The sequence below is a fragment of the Balaenoptera acutorostrata genome, chromosome 6, assembly GCF_949987535.1.
Source record: "Balaenoptera acutorostrata chromosome 6, mBalAcu1.1, whole genome shotgun sequence".
Classification (NCBI taxonomy): Eukaryota; Metazoa; Chordata; class Mammalia; order Artiodactyla; family Balaenopteridae; genus Balaenoptera; species Balaenoptera acutorostrata.
The window spans coordinates 60,675,500-60,695,034 of NC_080069.1; the positions used below are offsets into that span (position 1 = coordinate 60,675,500).

At 41.3% G+C, this 19,535-nt stretch overlaps 1 protein-coding gene across 8 annotated transcripts in view; it reads left to right on the forward strand.

Annotated features, from left to right (window-relative positions):
* The first annotated feature begins 11,925 nt into the window (after positions 1-11,925).
* Positions 11,926-19,535, forward strand: part of NFIB (nuclear factor I B) — a 446,931-nt gene continuing 439,321 nt past the window's right edge. For 7 of the 8 annotated variants that reach the window (XM_007176758.3, XM_057548177.1, XM_057548182.1 and 4 more), the window contains exon 1: positions 11,926-12,036. In XM_007176758.3, the coding sequence (XP_007176820.2) occupies positions 11,941-12,036 (96 nt within the window). In that variant the 5' untranslated portion in view covers positions 11,926-11,940. The remainder of the gene's footprint in view (positions 12,037-19,535) is intronic. The other variant, XM_057548180.1, reaches the window with a different exon arrangement.

Below are 19,535 nucleotides of genomic sequence, written 5' to 3' on the forward strand. Positions count from 1 at the left end.
TGAGAAGCCCGCGCACCGCAATGAAGAGTATCCCCCGCTCACCACAACTAGAGAAAGCCCGCGCGCAGCAACGAAGACCCAACGCAGCCAAAAATAAATAAATAAAAGTAAAAGAAAAAAAGAAAAAGAAAAATATTTCACCAACTGGAATTTATCACAAGAATGCAAGTTTGGTTTAACATTCCAAAATTAATTATTAATTCAAAATATTAGGAGATTAAAGGAGAAGAATTCTATGATCATCTCAATAGATGCAGAAAAAGCATTTGACAAAATTCAACTCATGAATTCATGATTTCTAAAAAACTCTCACCCAACTAGGAATAGAAGGGAATTTCCTCAATGTAGGTCACTATGAAAAACCTAGAGCTAACATCATACTAATGATGAAATACTGAAGCCTTTCCTTCCAAGAATGGGAATAAGATAAGAATGTATTTTCTCACCACTGTTATTCAACATTGTAATGGAGGCTATTATGGTCGTTGAAATAATGGAAGAAAAAGAAGTAAAAATATACAGTTTGGAAAGAAGGAAGTATAACTCTCTTCACAGATGACAAGATTGTGTACAAAGAAAATCCTAAGGAATATACCAAAACACAACACACACACACACCCCAACTACATAAATATGAGCAAATTTAGCAAGGTTGCTAGAAATTGGAAGTCAATATATAAAAATAAATTGTATTTCTATAGTCTAGCAATGAACAGTTGGAAAGTAAAATATAAAATTCCATTGGCAATGGCATACAAAAATGTAAGACACCTGGAGATAAATTTAAAGAAAGACACGCGAGACCTCTACACAGAAAACTATGAAACATTGCTGAGAAGAGTTAAAGAAAATCTAAATAAAGGGAAATATGTAACATATTCATGGATAGGAAGACTCAAAATTGTTAAGATGTCAATATTCTCTGAAGTGATCTGAAAAGTCAGTGCAGTTCCAGTGAAAATCTAAGCAGAAATTGGCAAGCCAATTATAAAGTTCATATGGAAATGCAAAGGACCTACAATGGCCAGTTTTCATTTTTGAAAAAGAAAAAGTTGATAGGCTGACACTTTTCAAAAGTGATAGTAATCAAAACAATGTGTATTTTTTGTTAAAGGATAGACAAATCTAGCAATGGAACAAATAAATAGAAAGTCCAGCCATTCATCCACGAGTATAAGACCAAATGTTTGTCAAAAATACAAAAGCAATGCAACAATTTTCAACAAATTGTTCTGGAACAATAGGGTATTCATATGAAAAACAAAAACACTGATCTCTACCTCTCCCCAAACACAAAAGTTAACTTGTATTATAAACCTAAACATAAAAACTAATATTATAATGCTTCTAGAAGAAAGCAGAAGAATATCTTTGGGTGACCTTTGGGTAAGTAAAAATTTCTTCAGGGCTTCCCTGGTGGCGCAGTGGTTGAGAATCTGCCTGCCAATGCAGGGAACACGGGTTCGAGCCCTGGTCTGGGAAGATCCCACATGCCACGGAGCAACTGGGCCCGTGAGCCACAATTACTGAGCCTGCGCGTCTGGAGCCTGTGCTCCGCAACAAGAGAGGCCGCGATAGTGAGAGGCCCGCGCACCGCGATGAAGAGCGGCCCCCACTTGCCACAACTAGAGAAAGCCCTCGCACAGAAATGAAGACCCAACACAGCCATAAAATAAAATAAATAAATAATTAAAAAAAAATAGTCTAAAAAAAAATTTCTTCAGTAGGAAATAGAAAGCACTAACCATAAAATGAAAACAGATAAATTGGACTTCATCAAAATAAAAAACATTATGAAAATAAAGAAACTCTGGACTGTGAGAAATATTCACAATACAAATATTTAACAAAGGACTTGTATCCAGAATTTACAAAGGACTTCTACATCTCAGTAATAAAAATGAAAGTCAAGTTGAAGATAGACATTAGACTTCAGGACACACTTCACAAAGGAAGAGATACAAATGGCCACGTGAAAAAGGCCTCAAAATTATTAGTCATTAGGTACATGCTTGTTAAACCATAATGAGATACCTTTACGCACTCACCAAGAAGGCTAAAGTTTAAAAGTCTGACAACACCAAGAATTGATGAGGATATGGAACGATAAGAACTTTCATCTATCACCTGAAGGTGTGTAAAATGGTACAACTCTTCTTGAAAGCTGTATGGCAGTTTGCTATTAATTATACACCTATTTTATGCCAAGCAATTTCATTGCTTATTTACCCAGGAAAAATAAAAACATGCCCAGAAAAAGATTTGTCCAGGAATGTTCATAACTTTTCTCATAATAGCTAAAACCTGGAAGCAACCCAAATGTCCATGAACAGGATACTGGATAAGCAAATTGTGGTATACTCATACAACAGAATAAGATTCAGCAGTAAAAAGTAACAAGCCAGTAATGTACAATAATGCAGATAAATCTCAGAAACATTATGTTGAGTGGAAGAAGCCAAACACAGAAGAATCGATACTGTATGATTCCATGCCTATGGATTTCTAGAGAAGATATACGTATATGGTGATAGAAATCAGAACAGTGGCTGTGTATGGCCTGGGGGGAACTGGGTGTACCTTGGAGAGGGCAATAGGGAGTTTTTCAGGGCATTGGAAATGTTCTGTATCGTAATAGGAATATGGATTGTCCAGGTGGATACATTTGCAAAAACTCATCACTTACGACTTGTACAGAACGCTGTATGTAAACTGTACCTCGGAGGAACTTTACTGAGATCATAAATGGCAGCAGGAGTCCTATCTTTATGGCTTATAGTCCTCCTGGGTACATTGTAAAAGGAGTAGCTTGGGAGGACCCTCAGCAGACCTTCTCAGTTCTAATCTTCATTTTCTCCAGACAGAACTGTCCATAGAACGTGGTGAATCGAAGGTGCTTTCATCCCAACTTCTAGTCCCAGAACATGATCACTCTGTCCCCTGGTTCTAAGGAAGACCAGAACCTGAGACATAATATCAGCTTCTGAGATAAAAGCAGTATGAACTTCAGGAACAATGATTGGTTTTAGAGTACAACAGACCTGCTTTGGATCACAAGCTCCAACACTTACGCAGGGACAAATGACTTAATTTGTCCTGAGCCTCCGATTTTGTAAAATGAAGACAATTATCCTTGCCTTGAACGCTATTGTGAGAAATAGTGGCCAGCTGTCTCCTTTGGTCACTTCTGGGAAGACTTTCCCCATTTCCCGGACTCTTGCAAACCAACTACCTTCCCAGTTACACGTGTTCATGGTACTTCTCCGTCAAAGCACCCATCATAGATGTTATTTTGTATTTACTTGTGTGAACGTGTGGTTAATGTCACCCCCTGACCCCCACCCCAGCCCCAGACTGTTAGCGGCTCCAGGGAAAGGCGCATGTGTAGTTTTGCTCACCAGCACCTAGCACGGTGCCTGGCACATGGCAGGTAAACAATAAATATTTGCTGGAGAAATGGTGAATGGTGAAAGCAAGTGAAACAGTGAAACTCTGCCGTCCATCCTTCCCTCCCTCCTCTAATTCCAAACATATACCATCCTCCCCCGGGCTGCCTTTGGAGGCTTTCTCTTCCCCTTTGCCCTTTCCCTGAGTTGGTTAGTACCAGCCTTTACTTGTGTACAGTGTGTAGAGGAGGGGAGTGGAGGGGGCAGGTGTTGGGGCAGCAGGGAGATTTGTCTCTTAATGGCAGCCTCAGAGCCATAACCCTGCCCTTAAGGAACCCTGCAGTAGGAGGCTTTGACAGTGATTAAGAAAATCAGCAGCCCTCTGTATTCCCTCCTAAGAACTTTTACATGGGAGGGCACTCCAGGCCGCCTCTCACTGCTCTCCGGCTTGGGGTTTCATGCTTATCTGTATTATTCATATGTTGAACTTGTACTGCCTCCCTGATTGCTCTTAGGAGCCTTAGTTGTGAAACTCTCCTATCTTTTGGCAAGATTTGCCTTGTTAAAAAGGGGCAGCATGGCAATATATTGTAACTCTGCCTTCACTGCCGCTTTATCTTTTTTTTTCCTTTTTTTTTAACATCTTTATTGGAGTATAATTGCTTTACAATGGTGTGTTAGTTTCTGCTTTATAACAAAGTGAATCAGTTATACATATACATATGTTCCCATATCTCTTCCCTCTTGCATCTCCCTCCCTCCCGCCCTCCCTATCCCACACCTCTAGGTAGTCACAAAGCACAGAGCTGATCTCCCTATGCTATACGGCTGCTTTCCACTAGCTAGCTATTTTACATTTGGTAGTATATATAAGTCCATGCCACTCTCTCAGTTTGTCCCAGCTTACCCTTCCCCCTCCCCGTGTCCTCAAGTCCATTCTCTACGTCTGCATCTTTATTCCTGTCCTGCCCCTAGGTTCTTCAGAACCTTTTTTTTTTTTTTAGATTCCATATATATGTGTTAGCATACAGTATTTGTTTTTCTCTTTCTGACTTACTTCACTCTGTATGACAGACTCTAGGTCCATCCACCTCACTACACATAACTCAATTTCATTTCTTTTTATGGCTGAGTAATATTCCACTGTATATATGTGCCACATCTTCTTTATCCATTCATCTGTCGATGGACACTTAGGTTGCTTCCATGTCCTGACTATTGTAAATAGAGCTGCAGTGAACATTGTGGTGCATGACTCTTTTTGAATTATGGTTTTCTCAGGGTATATGCCCAGTAGTGGGATTGCTGGGTCGTATGGTAGTTCTATTTTTAGTTTTTTAAGGAACCTCCATACTGTTCTCCACAGTGGCTATATCAATTTACATTCCCACCAACAGTGCAAGAGGGTTCCCTTTTCTCCACACCCTCTCCAGCATTTATTGTTTGTAGATTTTTTGATGATGGCCATTCTGACCGGTGTGAGGTTATACCTCATTGTAGTTTTGATTTGCATTTCTTTAATGATTAGTGGTGTTGAGCATTCTTTCATGTGTTTGTTAGCCATCTGTATATCTTCTTTGGAGAAATGTCTGCTTAGGTCTTCTGCCCGTTTTTGGATTGGGTTGTTTGTTTTTTTGAAATTGAGCTGCGTGAGCAGCTTGTAAATTTTGGAGATTAATCCTTTGTCAGTTGCTTCATTTCATTCAACCCATTCTGAGGGTTGTCTTTTTGTCTTCTTTATGGTTTCCTTTGCTGTGCAAAAGCTTTTAAGTTTCATTAGGTCCCATTTGTTTATTTTTGCCACTTTATCTTATTCTCTGCCTTCAAAAGCATGAAAGGAAAGTACTCTTACAATCCCAGGAACAGGGGACGCTTATAGCACCACAGTCCTCTGTAGAATATCCATCCCTCGCTTTAGGGTTCAGAAGTTCAAACATTTAGCTGGAAGTGTATTTACTTACTTTCTTTTCCCAATTTTTTATTTTGAAATAATTGTACACTCACAAGAAGTCGCAAAAATAATGTACAGAAAGGTCCCATGCCCCCTTAACCATACTTTTTGTTTTTATTTATAAATGTAACATATGAGCATCGTAAGATTTGAGTACAAAATATATAAAGTACAAGTTTCTCCAATTAATAATTGTGTCAATATCCTAGCAGTTTTATATGCATAAATGAATATATGAAGACAACTGGAGTTGTTTATCAAAAAATGGGATCATGCTACACAGCAACCTTATTTTCTTACCAGAACCTAAGTCAAAAATCTTCCTGGGGCTTCCCTGGTGGCGCAGTGGTTGAGAATCTGCCCGCTAATGCGGGGGACACGGGTTCGAGCCCTGGTCTGGGAAGATCCCACATGCCGTGGAGCAACTGGGCCCGTGAGCCACGACTGCTGAGCCTGCGCGTCTGGAGCCCGTGCCCCGCAACGGGAGGGGCCGTGATGGTGAGAGGCCCGCGCACCGCGATGAAGAGTGGCCCCCGCACCACGATGAAGGGTGGCCCCCACTTGCCGCAACTAGAGAAAGCCCTCGCACGAAACGAAGACCCAACACAGCTAAAAATAAAATAAAAATAAATAAATAAATAGAGTAGCTATTAAAAAAAAAAAAAAAATCTTCCTGTGTCAGTGGCCAGAGCTGCCGCAAATTCTGGTAAACAGGTATGTAAAAGAGAAAATATTTCAAACACTTATATTCAGAAAATGTAACATTTTTTTTTGGAAATTTACTTGAGAAAAGTTAGTAAGAATGAACACACTTCAATTCCAGAGTCACTTATCATTAAAAAAGGCATGTTCTAAGGGAAGCTCAGCTGGTTCCTGGTTTCAGTCACATTATCCTTCTCTGGAAACAAACACCTGTCTTCAGGAAAAGCTTCAGGTGGGTCATTACTGGTATATCTCCAACTTTAATAACCAGTTGTTTCCATTCAAACCTCAATCTCCTTGTTTGAACAGGTAAGAAGTCTGCCACTTGTTTCAAAATTGACCTTTTGGCCAGCTTGCTGGACAGGGCTCAGGGCATTCCTTTGGGAGTCATTAGGGCTGGGTGAGACCAGTTAAGATCAGGTCAGGACAACACAGTGGGAAGGTGACCGGAAGCCATGGCAGCAGGTGGAGGGGAGCGGGGTCCTCCCGAGTGGGTGGGCACGGGATCGGCTCAGTCCGGGCTTCCTCCCAAAGGAGATGCCCAGGGGCCGCCGACCCCCTTCTGACAGCATCACCAGGAGGGCGTGGTGAAGTGCAGCGTTGTGGACGACAGCCGCCGTTCTGATGGGCTCAGGTACTGGAGAGGCAACCCCTGGGGCAGGAAACTTTCTCGGTTCACCCTTTGGATTCATCTCTTCTCCCCCAGCTCAGATCAGGAGAGCTCTGACTTGAGGGGATTGCAGTGTATGTTGATAGCACCCCAGGGCGAGGGGAAATAGCTTGTAAAAAGGTCAAGGTCTCTCCCTGAATCTTCACAGAGGCTGGAAAGTTGGGACTCCTTCCCTCAGAGGAGAATCAGAATGATTTAATACTCCTTTGCCTCATTCCCCCTCACATGCCACAAATTCCCTTCTCTGTTACCCTCAGCTGACCGTGGTCCCAGTGGAAGGCTTACTGAACTTTCCTGACCCGAGCCTGGCTGTTTCTGTCAGGTCTAGGTAGATGATTGGAGAATGTGTCTGACTCTTCCAAACAGTTTCTTAATGGAAAAGATTCACTTCCTACTATTAGCTGGACTTGCCATTCTCCCATGCTTTTTTTACATTTTGGATCCACTAGGACTCCCAAGCCTGAACCCCAGGAGGCATTGTATACCCCTCTCTCCATCAGCCCACACACCCAAGACCTGCCCTTCTCTTCTCCATGATAATAACTCTCCACTCCCATCACCACTGTTTGAGCTCAGTCATTCATCTGACAAGTATTTGAGTGCTTGTGTGCCAGCCTCTGGGCATGGGGCTGTGCAAACTCAGGCGTTACCATCCTTGACCTCCTAGAGCATATGGCTTAGGAAATTAAAGTCTTCATCAGCTTTCCTCAAGCTTTCTCACTGGGTTTCTCTGTTCGTTCTCAGCTTTGCTAACCAGTTCATCCCCTGTGTAGTGTCCAGCACATTAAAAAAAAAAAAAAGAAAGAAACTAACAAATAAACCCCGCAAACCACATCTTCATCCTGTCTCTCTTCCTGGTGGTAAGAGGGGAGCAAAAGCTGAATTTTAGCTCTTCCACTATCCATGTGACTTCTGGGAAGTGTCAGTTCCCTAACCTTGAAAATGGAGCTGGAGTAGATAACACAACACTGTAATATGTACTGATTTTAAAAATAACTATACCTTGTGATGGAGCTTTACACAGTCTTATTCAATCCTCCTAACGACCCTATAAAGGATACTATGTATTGAGCACAGGGCTCGCCTACTCAGCATTAGATTAGATTAGAACTGAACATCAGGGCCAAAAACCTAAAAATAAAATAAATCACAATAGTTTAAGAAAATGATCCTTCAAATAGCATCTAAACGTGTAGTCTTCCATGGGTCAAGAGCCCCGAGTAGTGACCACTCCCATCCACGGATCCCAACAGGAGTTAGGTAACCCCACAGCCTAGGGGCCGTGCAGGGGCTGGACCAGAAGCCAGCAGGGGCCCAGGGGAGGGTCAGTGTGAGCAGAGTGGGCTCAGGAGCCCCTACCAGGGGCTATGGGGACACCAGAGTGGCTTCATTTTTGCTTCTCATTCTCTGACTGTCCCTCTCTCTTTTTATCTCTGTATCTCTTTATTTCTCTCTTTTTTTCTGATTATCTTTATAGCTCTCTTTTTTTATATGTTGTTTAAAAAAATCTCTCTTTTTTGGGAGGGAGGGAATTATTTCTTCCTTTCTCATCCCCCCTTAATTATTAACTATATGCTTTGGGTCAAATTATGGGCCTCTGTTTCCTTATCTGTAAATAAAGCATGACGGCGCAAACACACACATAGGTCTGGTCCACCAGGCACGATGTTAAGCACTGTACTTACAGTAATTGATGGAATTCTCATGTCAATTATGGGGTTCTTTATTACAAATTCCTTTCTCCAGATGAGAACACTGAGGCAAACACGTTAACTGACTTGCCTCAGGTTACACCGCTAGTAGGTCGCAACACTGTGATTTGAATCCTGGCCACGTGGCTTCAGAGCCCTTGACCTCGCCCCCGGCTCCTTCTCAAAGAGGAGAAACGGTGAATCCCCCAAAAGCAGTGGCGGGCATAGTAGCCTGTCTGCAAATGTTAGTGTCTTACGCCTCAGCGCTGGGGGGATCCTGAGGTTATCTGCCTGTGAGAAAGACATCAAAGCGCCCCCAGGACAGAATAGATCAATAATTGGTGATTGCTTTGGGCTAAAGATCTGGCTTTTGCCAAGCTTTTGTTCTACTGAGTGAGGTGTGGAAACGGGGGGAGGTGGCTACAGGCAGCATGGCTGGAAAACAGAGGAGGGGAGCCTGGGAGTCAGGGAGAGAACTGGGCATGGACAGATGCTATGATGGAAAGAGCAGTCTGAGGGGGAAAAGACTGAGATTGGAGGCATTTTAGGGATTTAAACCAGGTGGGATGGAACATTCTACTTATCTCCCCACAAATCTTCCTCGCTAGTCATTAGCGCTTTGCGAGCTTAATTGGTGTTTTTAACATCTAGTTAACCTTTGACCTGAGTCAGGTGAGATGAGTTCGGCTAATGAATCCAATCACACCGGCTTCTACCCATAAGTCCGTGCGCCTGACCTCTCCGTGCGTGCAGTAGACGGGCACACTAGGAAGTTTCACGTCGGTGAAAGACGCCCTCCAGGACCGTACCTGGTAAGTGGTCAGCCCCTGGGCATGCATCTTGTGAATACGACCCCAGATGCTGAGTTTATTCCCTTTCTAGCTCCGCCAGGGATCCCCGGTCTCCTGTTCCCTGGTGCTCCCCAGCCGAGCAAGTGAAGCGCGCAGCTTTGTTATTTCTACCCCCGTGTCTCTGTTCCCCACGGTTCCCACGTCCGTAGAGAAATGCCGCAGCCTCACTCCCACCGGCCTCTGCTTCCCCGTCCTCTCTCATCATTTCCCACTCGTTGTTGTCAACTCGTCAGAGGAGGTGTCCCCACAGTGACAATGACAACGGACACTCTCAGCAGATAGCCCTGTGTGTTAGCCGTGCCGTGTGCCAAGCTTCTTAAAGGATTCTGAGGCAGGCAGTGAAGTGTTGGTGGCTGAGGAGTGTTCTCATACCGGCACTCCAAAGTCAGACTCTGCCCCACAAGAGCCCCTTGAAGGCAGCGCAGCAGAAAAAGGTAGAGGGGGGTCTTCCTTCCACTCAGGGCAACTGAGAGAGGCGGGCCCTGGCCGGGGCTGACTGCAGGGGAGAGGGAGGAAGCGGGGAGGCCACGCCGGCCTCACGTCCAGGCCCACCAGCTGGCCCCAGTGAGGGCTCTGGAATGCATGCGGAGTGAGGTCCTGGGTGCCAAGGAGCTGCTGGGCCCGAGCAGCCCGAGGAGATACCTGCCTGAGCCCCTCCCTTCCCCTCCGCCCTGCCTGTCACGACTTTGGGTGAAGAGGGCTCAGAGGAATGGGACGCACGCTGTAGCTCAGTAATCTCTGGAGTCCCCGTGTCCACCACGGGCCGCCTGACCCATAGGAGGCGTTCAGCGGAGCTGCTGTTAGCTGAGCAGATTAAAACGGGAAATCATGATTACCATTAACTGGGCTTATAATACAGTCATTGCTCAAAATTAAAAAAAAAACAAAAAACCCCCAAACGAATAAGACATGAAGAAGCGGGTGGGGAGACAGAAAGGAAAAAAAAGGAGGCTTTGGGGTCACGGGACACTTCAAAGGCAGAGGCCTGGGTGGGGCATTCCTGTCCCCTGCTCCCAGCCACCCTCCTGAGAATAAACACATCCAATGCGAGGAGGGAGAAGCCAGAGTCGGGGGCCAGGAGAGGATCAGCCGGGTCTGCCAAGGGCAGGTGATTTTGCTGCCCGCCCAGAGGCAGGCCTCCGTAAGCTCCTGTCCTGTCTGAGACCGTGGCTGACAGGCCTCCTCAGTGAATATAAAAATACCTGAAGGACCGGGCTCTTCACAGCAGGCGCTTTTCCTCTTTGAAGTTCACAGGCCGAAACAAGTTGCCTTTGCAGCCTCACACAAACCGCATGCAGAGAAAAGAAAACGCCGGTAACACAGCAATTTTTTTCTCCCTTCACTATGTCTGAATCAAGTTGGAGTTTGTCCTTTTAAACTGTCTGCAGCAAATGTAAATTCTAAGCCTAAGAGTCATTCGGGGAACACTAGCAGTGCACACTGAAGGAAAAGACGACTTCAGAGAGGTGGCTTGGCGGGGTGGTGTGCTGTGGGGGCCCTGGAAATCAGTATCGCCCGCCACTCATGGAGGTATCTTTGCCTTTTTGTGTTTTAGCAAAAGAGAGGACAGGAATCCATCTACTTGGCCTGGATTTCTAATTGTATGCCTCCTTAAGATTCTCCCTGAAGTATTCAGATTTTTTTTACTCTTTAGAAAAGAAAAAGCTATTTGGAGCAAGTGGTTTTATTAGTAAATGTTAGTTTCTACTTTCTGTGTGTGCTGATTGGAAGAACTAATTCTAAGTCCAGGATGAAGCAAACATGATCAGTGCTGAGGGGAAAATAAATGAATCCCTTTCCAAGAGTAGGACGGAGAAGGACTAAGTGAGCAATGAAGTCTGGAGTTGGGATTATGGGCAAACCCTGTCCTTCCCTTCTCATTTTTATCAGGTCTTCCTAGATGAAGGAAGTGTTTCTAGGCTATCTTCAGAAGGGAGAGAGCCCTGGGCCTGATGCCTCTTGACTGAGAAACTGTTCTCAACGCTGATTTATCTCTGCAGACTGCAGGGCTCTTCTTGAACAGAGATTTCAAAGAGTTAAACTACTTCCATATGTCCAGCCTGAGAATGGAGTTTGTAGCCTTTGGCAACCTCGTCTGAATCCAGCTGCAGCTGCTACCTGTGTGTTCCACTGTGTGTGTGTGTGTGTGTGTTCGTGTTCGCGCACACACACCCGCACACCCGTGTGTGCAGTGACATCTGAACCGTGTTCTGACTGTGTCAATGAAACTGTTATGTCTTTGTTGGGGGAGATATTAATTCTGAGCAATTACCGCTCCTTCTCCCCTCCCTCCCACCCCCTTCCCCTCCCTTCATCTGCTCAGCAAGGACCATGGACCATGTCAAACAATATACAACAGAGAAGAATGCAAATAAACTTTAGTCTGCATAGCCCAGCAAAGCAGTTAGCCGCCCACTTGCAAGATACTTAACTCTTGTACACATGATACACAAAGAACGCTAGCTACTTTCACCAATCCCTTTAGACCAAAAAAAAAAAAAAAAAAAAAAAAAAAAGGCAAAAGAACTGATCCTTGTCTTTCTATCTGTGAGGTTGCAGTAGTTCCTCCTGCTAATAAAGGAGCTTTTCCCATGATGCAGTGTGATAAGGATTGGCCTACATGTAGTCCAGAAAGCCACCGCCGATGTTTTCTTGATTAGGTGTCTTATCTTCCATTGAGCTGCATCTGATGAAGATTGCTGACAGCATAATGGCTGGGAAAACATCGGACAGCTCCATAAAATGGCAGCTATGTTATGACATGTCAGCCAGGACCTGGTGGATGGTAAGTTTGATGGGATCCCATTTTTTTCCACCCACCCGCCCCCAAACTTTCCGCCCCCCTGCTTTATTGTTCCATGCACATGTTATAAAGTTCCCTGCCTGCAGAAAGTTCAAGCTGAAGTTGTGGGAGCCTGGGGTGGTTCCGCACACCAGTGTGTGAGATAGGATTTCCCCGCTATTGTGGCCAGGGACATAGACCTGCTTTTTTAAAAAAAAGGCAATGTGAGTTTTTGTTCACTTATTGAAAAAAAAGAAAAATGCAAATGGTACAGTCGGCCCTGGGCTGGCTGGTGTGAAATGTATGGAGGTGGGACAGTCAGTGGGGGACTGGAGCCTTCTTGCCTAATTGTTCTTGCATGAGTCTTAGACCAGGGTAATGTAGTTCTTTCTGCAGCTTCTCTGAATAATGATTTCGATAGTGTATTGTATCATGTTGTGTGCGGTTCCCTCATCAGTATGCGACTGTCCCCCACGCTTCGCCTTAATTTGGAATCCACCTCCCTTTCAATGAATACTGTAACTGGAGCAACCGCTGATTACTATGCCACTCAGTGTAATTAAATTTAGTTAATGAGGATATGCATATTCAGTTCATTATTTTTCTTTGCTCGGGCAAATGTGTGTGGGTTTGTTGTTGCTGGGGTTTTTTTTAATCCTCATATTTGTCCAGCTGCAAATTTGGGGAAGAGAAAAAAACAGCATAAAAATTCAGGACATTGATGAATCCGGTGGTTCAACTTTAAAAATAATACTGGGGGGAGAGAAGTCGTAACGTTCTTTAATCAGAATGCTGGGATTCAAGGCTCTGGTTTTGGGAAAGGAAACCTTTCAGATCAAAAAACTGCTACATGAAAAATTTCAATCTACTGATTTCTGTTTTGTGGACAATGGTCTCTTGTATGCAATAGTCGTGACATGAATGGGCAAACCTTCTGCAGGGAAGCATTCCAGTATGAATATTAAATTCATTCTTGGGTTAATTCATCTGAGCATTTATTGCCTTTCTTTTTTCTTTCTTTCCTTCCTTTCTTCCGTTTGTTTCTTTTCCTTTCTCTTCTTTTCTTCCTCTCATTCTTTCCCTCTGCCCCTTTCATTTACATCTTGACTGCTTTTTGCTTGCTGGCTTTGATAATTATTATGCTTACTGCAAGGGCTGTTTTCCCTCAATTAGTACAGTGTGAAACAATGGGCACTTTATTCTAGGTAGGGAGGGCTATGGCCAGCCCAGCCCTGGTGGTCAGCCCATCTCCCGTGCCCAGATGAAAGAGAGCGCCTTCCGATTAGTCCGGGCTTCTGGCGCTGCTAGGCGAGAGGGTTTCTTATTAATGTGTTTGAATTTCCCGAAAGGTGGATGCTATGCCGTTGCTTCTGGGCTCTTCCTGAGAGCTCAGTGTGCAGAAGTTTCCCTGTACACTGCAGCTCTTCCCTGCGCCTTCTCACCAATGTGAGATGTGGCAGCCTGCAGGAAAACTTTTCCGCCGCTGCTACTTGTTGCTGTTTGGAGTTTCAGAAAGGCAGGCCAGTTCCTCAAGGAAAGACAGAAGCCTCTCTCTCTCTCTCTCTCTCCCTCCCTCTCTCTCTCTCTCTCTCCCCATTTCTCTATCTCTCCCTCTCCCTCCACCATTTTACTCCAGTTGGAGTACATTTTACAAGTGATAGAAGCTCTACGGTGGCAAATGTTCATTGATGGTTGTATCTCTCAGACTTTAGCACTGGTTTGTGCATGGGTGCAGTGAACTCTTAAAATAACTGGCAGATATTTGGAGAAAGATATTGCAAAATGAGTATGTAAAAGATTTGCTCGACATGACTGTACCAAGAATTGGAAGTGGTGTTTGAATCGTTACTGTGCCGCTTCACTATCATTTTAGAATGTTCCCAGAAGCGAGTTTTAAAATCAATGTTTTTACTAAATGAAACATTTCTTTTCTGTTGGAAAAAAAAGTCAAAGGTTTTACTCTAACTTTTTTTTTATACTTAAAAACTGAGATTCACATGGGTAGACTGAGATAATCACTAAATATTTCGCCCTTAAGTTTCATCATTCTGGTTCTGTGCAGAGAGATCTTAGCTTCCGAAGAGAAGTATGTTGTGAATACTATTGTTAAAGGTTTGTGTAAGCTGATTATTCATTTAAAAAAAAATTATGTTCTTTTATTGCCTGAGAAGACGCAGAATGTGTATAGGGACAGGTTCAGAGGTAAAATATTAAGTGAAAAGTGTTTGCATAAATTATTTTCCTATTTTACCTTCGTTAGGTTACATGAATAATATGTAAGTTTCTTATTAAGGACAATTCAGTTTTAATAAGCTTGGTTAACTTGGGAAAAAATATCTAAGCAGTTAATATATTATGTGTCATTGAAAACTTGGAATGACAGATGATTCATGGAAAACCTAATTAATTAAACTAAATTATTGCTTATTGTTAATAATATATCAGAAGAGGGAGGAAAGTGCATGCGAGCTACTTTATACCATGATTCCCCTGTTTTGGATTTAAGGAATAATTTTAAAAGGTGTTTTAAGATTCTTACGAACTAGTTTATTGTGATTCTTCTCTCACCATGACATTGCTTCTTTTATTTTTACAATTACTCTGGGACTTTTGTGTAAGAAAGGATATTGTATCCTTATTTGGCTTAATCAAATGAAGTTTTAGTAACCAAATCCTGAATTCCAAAGCTACGGTGTTCAAGTATCCCGGCAATTGCTTCCTGACTTATTGTCTGTTTCACTTAGATTCTCTTATTGTGTGACAATGATCATAAATTCTACTTGACAGGGAAAAAACCCAAACAAGACGTAGTTGTCCAATTCTACATCTGTTTTCCTTTCTAGATAGGCATGTTTTAGTAAAACAGAGGGAGGAAAAACATTTTATTGAGACAGCTAAAAATAAACAAACACAAGAAGAGCGAATTCGTGTGTGTGTGTGTGTGTGTATGTTGAATATGTACATACATGCAGTTTTTTTAATAAGGCAACCATGTATGTTTTACTTCTTTAGATTATTTTGCCTGTTAGTTCTTTCAAGGAGAAAAATCATGTAAGCAGTTTAAATTACAGTTGGTTGGCTATATTTCGAGCTCTTTTGATGACCTTTCACGTTATTGAAAAGGAAATACCACTTGGAATGTATTAAAGATGTGTCTTATAAATAGCACTGTTTCATTAATGGTTATTGATGGATGCTGTATGTTTCCTTTTGAACTACTGAAAAATGAAAATTTAAAAAAAACAATTTTTGGACTTTCCATTCTATTTTGTACTGCTTATTTAAAGCTCTCCATGAGACTTATTAGAACTTCTTTGTTAGCTATTTAAAACTTCAGGGTAACGGGTATGCACCAGACATTATTTATTTTTTCTAAATTTCATAAGACTAATCCTTTGATCCCACAGAACCAGGACAGAACATTTGTAAATTTACCTTAATCATGAACGACAATTATATAAATATTAATCCATAAAATTAATTCAGAAAACTAATTGCTAGTCTGAGACTTGAAATTCTCACGGTCTCGTAAATATTAATCAAAGGAAACAGGCAGGTAAACATAAAAATTTAACCCGTTCTCACATTATCAAAGGCACAAAGGTGGTTCTTGGTTGAATACCAATGAATCTAGTTGGATGTAATATACTTTTAGTTTTTCTTGAAAGAAACTAATTTTCTTTTTGAGAAGTTGATGTGTTAAAATATGATACTTTTATATAATTTTATCATTTGGTTTAAGACAATACTAATACTAATAAATTTATCACTGTTTTAAAAGTCAAATTCTGTTCTCCATACAAATTTTAATTAAATGACTTGACAACAAACATCAATATAGGTACAGTGACATTGAAGAGAATGTTTTCACGGCAAATATTTCTCTAAAGTCTTTGAGAAGTTGAGGTGAACTTAGGTTTGCTATTAATTATTTTTAACTGAAAATCCTAAGATTAATGTATCTTCTTACGAATGCTAGAACTAGTATATGTTACAGTTGGTATTTTATTTTACTTCACTACAAGCAAGAGTTCCTAACAATCTAATTAATATGTTAAAATTATATATGAAAAAATTCCTGCCTAGCCTACTAACTATATTCACACTCCTTTGTAACCTACCAGCTATGCAAAGGTATATCTGAAAAATCAAAATTCAGTATTTATTTAATTTTGAATTTTATTTTATTGCCTTTATAAATGGAATAGAAACTAATACACACCATACAGATAATAGCCATGTCAACTAGTTGCCTGAAGATATTATGTCTATACATTGAATCTATTTCCAGAATTAAAAGCTATGAGACTTATGTTTCATTTAACAAATATTTGTTAAGAACTTACTATATGCCAGATAGTGTTCTAGATGCAGATACAAGCAAGGCTATGTCTCCATGTTGGAATTAAACCCATGTCCCAGTGTTATAAGCAGGGGATACTCGTGATATTAGTAAAGGCTTCTGAATAATTTCTGTTTCCTCCATAGTGTTGGTAAACATGTAGATATTACATTTCCAGATTCGTCACTCATTGTCAAAGGCAGTTAATACATCTTTTCAGTACTCTCTCTTAGTCTTGTAGGTAAATGTTAACATTACCGTTATGTAAGCCATCTCCTGTGCAGTTAATGATGTGGGTAAAGACTAATAGTTTATTAAATATCAGTTCCTGAGTCAAAAAACAACAATAATGATGATGGTGATGTCTGAGTGAAAAAAATGATTTCAGCATCTGTAAATAATGTTCATACTTTGTCAATATTTCAAATTTTCTCATAGGTAGATTGTACTTTTTTTATCACACATCTTCCATACCAGTATTCTTTAGTGATATGTTTTCATTTGAAATACCATTTTAGCATATTTAAATAAAACTAAACTGTATGGAAGATGTAGCTAGATAAATACAAATACATTAATGTTCTTCCAAGACACTTTTGTCTCAGAAAGATTTTTATTTCATTTTCCATGATTTCTTTTCACTTACGTGCTTGCATAACAAATTCAACCTATAAACTTTGGATAAGGAAAATATCCTTTGGATCCTGTCTTAATAAATAGTGATCAGATGGTTATTAATTTAATCAGAGAGTAAGGAAACACAAGTGCCCATCTATCCTTTTTTCCTGTTCTTTTTTGGAAGCAAAGGGTCATGTTCTCAAAGAGTGTTATCTCTTCAATCTGTGAGAAAGCTGGTGTTGATTTTCCAGTTTAGAGACTAGTCAACAAAGAGAGATATATGATGCTCACAAGGTCATTGAAACTACAGTGTATTTATGGAACATGGCTGAATGATGTCAAGGTAGTGTCAAGGTAGTGACCTTTTAGGCATTTTTTAATTCCTTGAGATTATTTTGTGACATTTTCTATACTATGTTTATAATATATATTCTGAGGGGCTGAGAAAGTGAACTTGGATATAGGAAAATATACCAGTAAAAATATACCAGGCCAGTGAAAGAGAATTACCTTCCTCTGTTGCATCTCAATGTGCAAAACAGGGTAATGCACTTCAGTGCAAAAGTTCTTTTCACAGGAAGTTCGATTAAGGCCCATGTGTAGCTATCCTATGTATTTCACTGACTAAGCATTTAAAATCTCATTGCATTTTAAGTGCTTAGCAAAGAGCCGGGAGAAAATTCAGTAAACGTTAGTTATGATCATTATTGTCATTTCAACTTACACTTAGCATGTTTTATAATGGGGCAGATTTAGAGTATCATATAATGGACAGCTTTAATAACAATTTTCATTTCTTACTGCTCTAACATAAATTTCAATCCAGCACTTCTCTAAAAAATACCTTTATTCAGAAAGCAGTTATTTTTTTTAACTTTTCACTACTGTGTTCATTTTCTGAGGTTATAACATAATGGATATGTTTATGAGCACAGGGTTGAATCCTGGGAAATGTAGATTTGGTGACCTCTGGCAAACGAATGTGCTCCTCTCACGGCTGGTAGAACCAGCTGTGAGGTGCAGATAATCATACTCATTACTTGTTGCTCCAACCTGTCGTGAGGATGAATGAGATGGCGTTGGTGAGGCACCTGGTGATTGCATTGTAAATCCCACGTTCACGGTACAAGGGGCTACAGCAAGCTGTGACTAAACAGACTCTTAGTCTGAGCACTTAGTAGGTGCTCCAAAAATACATAGGGTGGATTAAGTAAATGTAACTCTAGCATTTCCTATGGGGCTTTCATAACCACGTTGATTTTTTGAATTCATCTAAACTTTTTTGGTGGGAACCACATACATTAAATGAATCCTAAAAATTCAGTATTTTTCATTGCACATTGCAACAGATTTCTTAAAAGCAGAGCCTCCTGAAGTATTTCCTTGGGCTTGGCGAGATTCAATGGCCAATGTTACATATTAAGGTAATTCTAAACATTAAATTCTACGATTTTAAAGGCAAAAGACTTAATCAATGATTCTTAAGGGCCTCCTATTTGCCAGGTGTTTGCTGGGTACTTGGCAGGCGGCAATTTATATGTCATCTCATTCAGTCTTCAGCATAGCACAATGAAATAGGAATTATCAGCCCGTCTTTACAGATGGGGCCACTGGTCTCTGAGGTTAAGAAACTTACTGAAGTGGATGCCATTAATGTGGGGTCAGGGGGTTTGTCTGTTCCGCCTCCCCCAGAACCCAACAGTCGACTGTCTCATCCAATGACCTGGGTTATGGCTCACGATTTGTGACCACGGTCGTGTATTCTGCCATTGCCTCCTCTGCACCTGCCTGCCCTTCCAGCTTCGAGCCCGACCTCTTTCCAAGGCTCAGCTCTTCCTGTGCGTCCGGTGGGTCAGCTCACTCCCCCTCGAGCTGAGTCTGAGAATTCTACAGCTCTGGGATTGGAGGTGGCTGAAGTCTTTGGAAATGTGATTCCGTTCATCTTTCCTCAAGACAATTAGACTCGCTCTAGTCATAAGCCATCTGGGGGAAATTTTTTGAAAAGAAATTGGCAAGCAAAGCATTTCCATTTTCAAGTTTTGATATCTGTTTACCTCATGGGGTTTTTGTGAGGCTCCAATGAGATAATATAAAATAAACGACTTAAACTGTAAAATGCAAAACTAATTGAAGGTACACATATTATTATCTGGTGGTGTTAAACATGGGTAGGTGAAGAAAAGTTTCCCAGAATTTTGCCAGTGTTCTGGAGCTTGAGATAATGGTAAATTTCCACCAGGCACAGAGAAAATGCTAGCTATGTGATGCTCTTCGCAAATCCTACTGCTAAACTCAGAGGGCTTAATCCTTCACATAACAATGCACTACTAGTTCACCAACATCCCATGCAATAGCAGTGATAATAATACCCACCACCTCCTTTTGTATATTTAATGAGAAGACATGAAATAAGGAAAATTTCCCAGGGGTCATCTGTACCATCTTGCAGTTCATCTCTTAGATTTTTCATTGATATAAGCTTGCTCTTTGCACCACAAAACTCAGATTATAATAATTCTTTGATGAAGTTATTATTTTAACT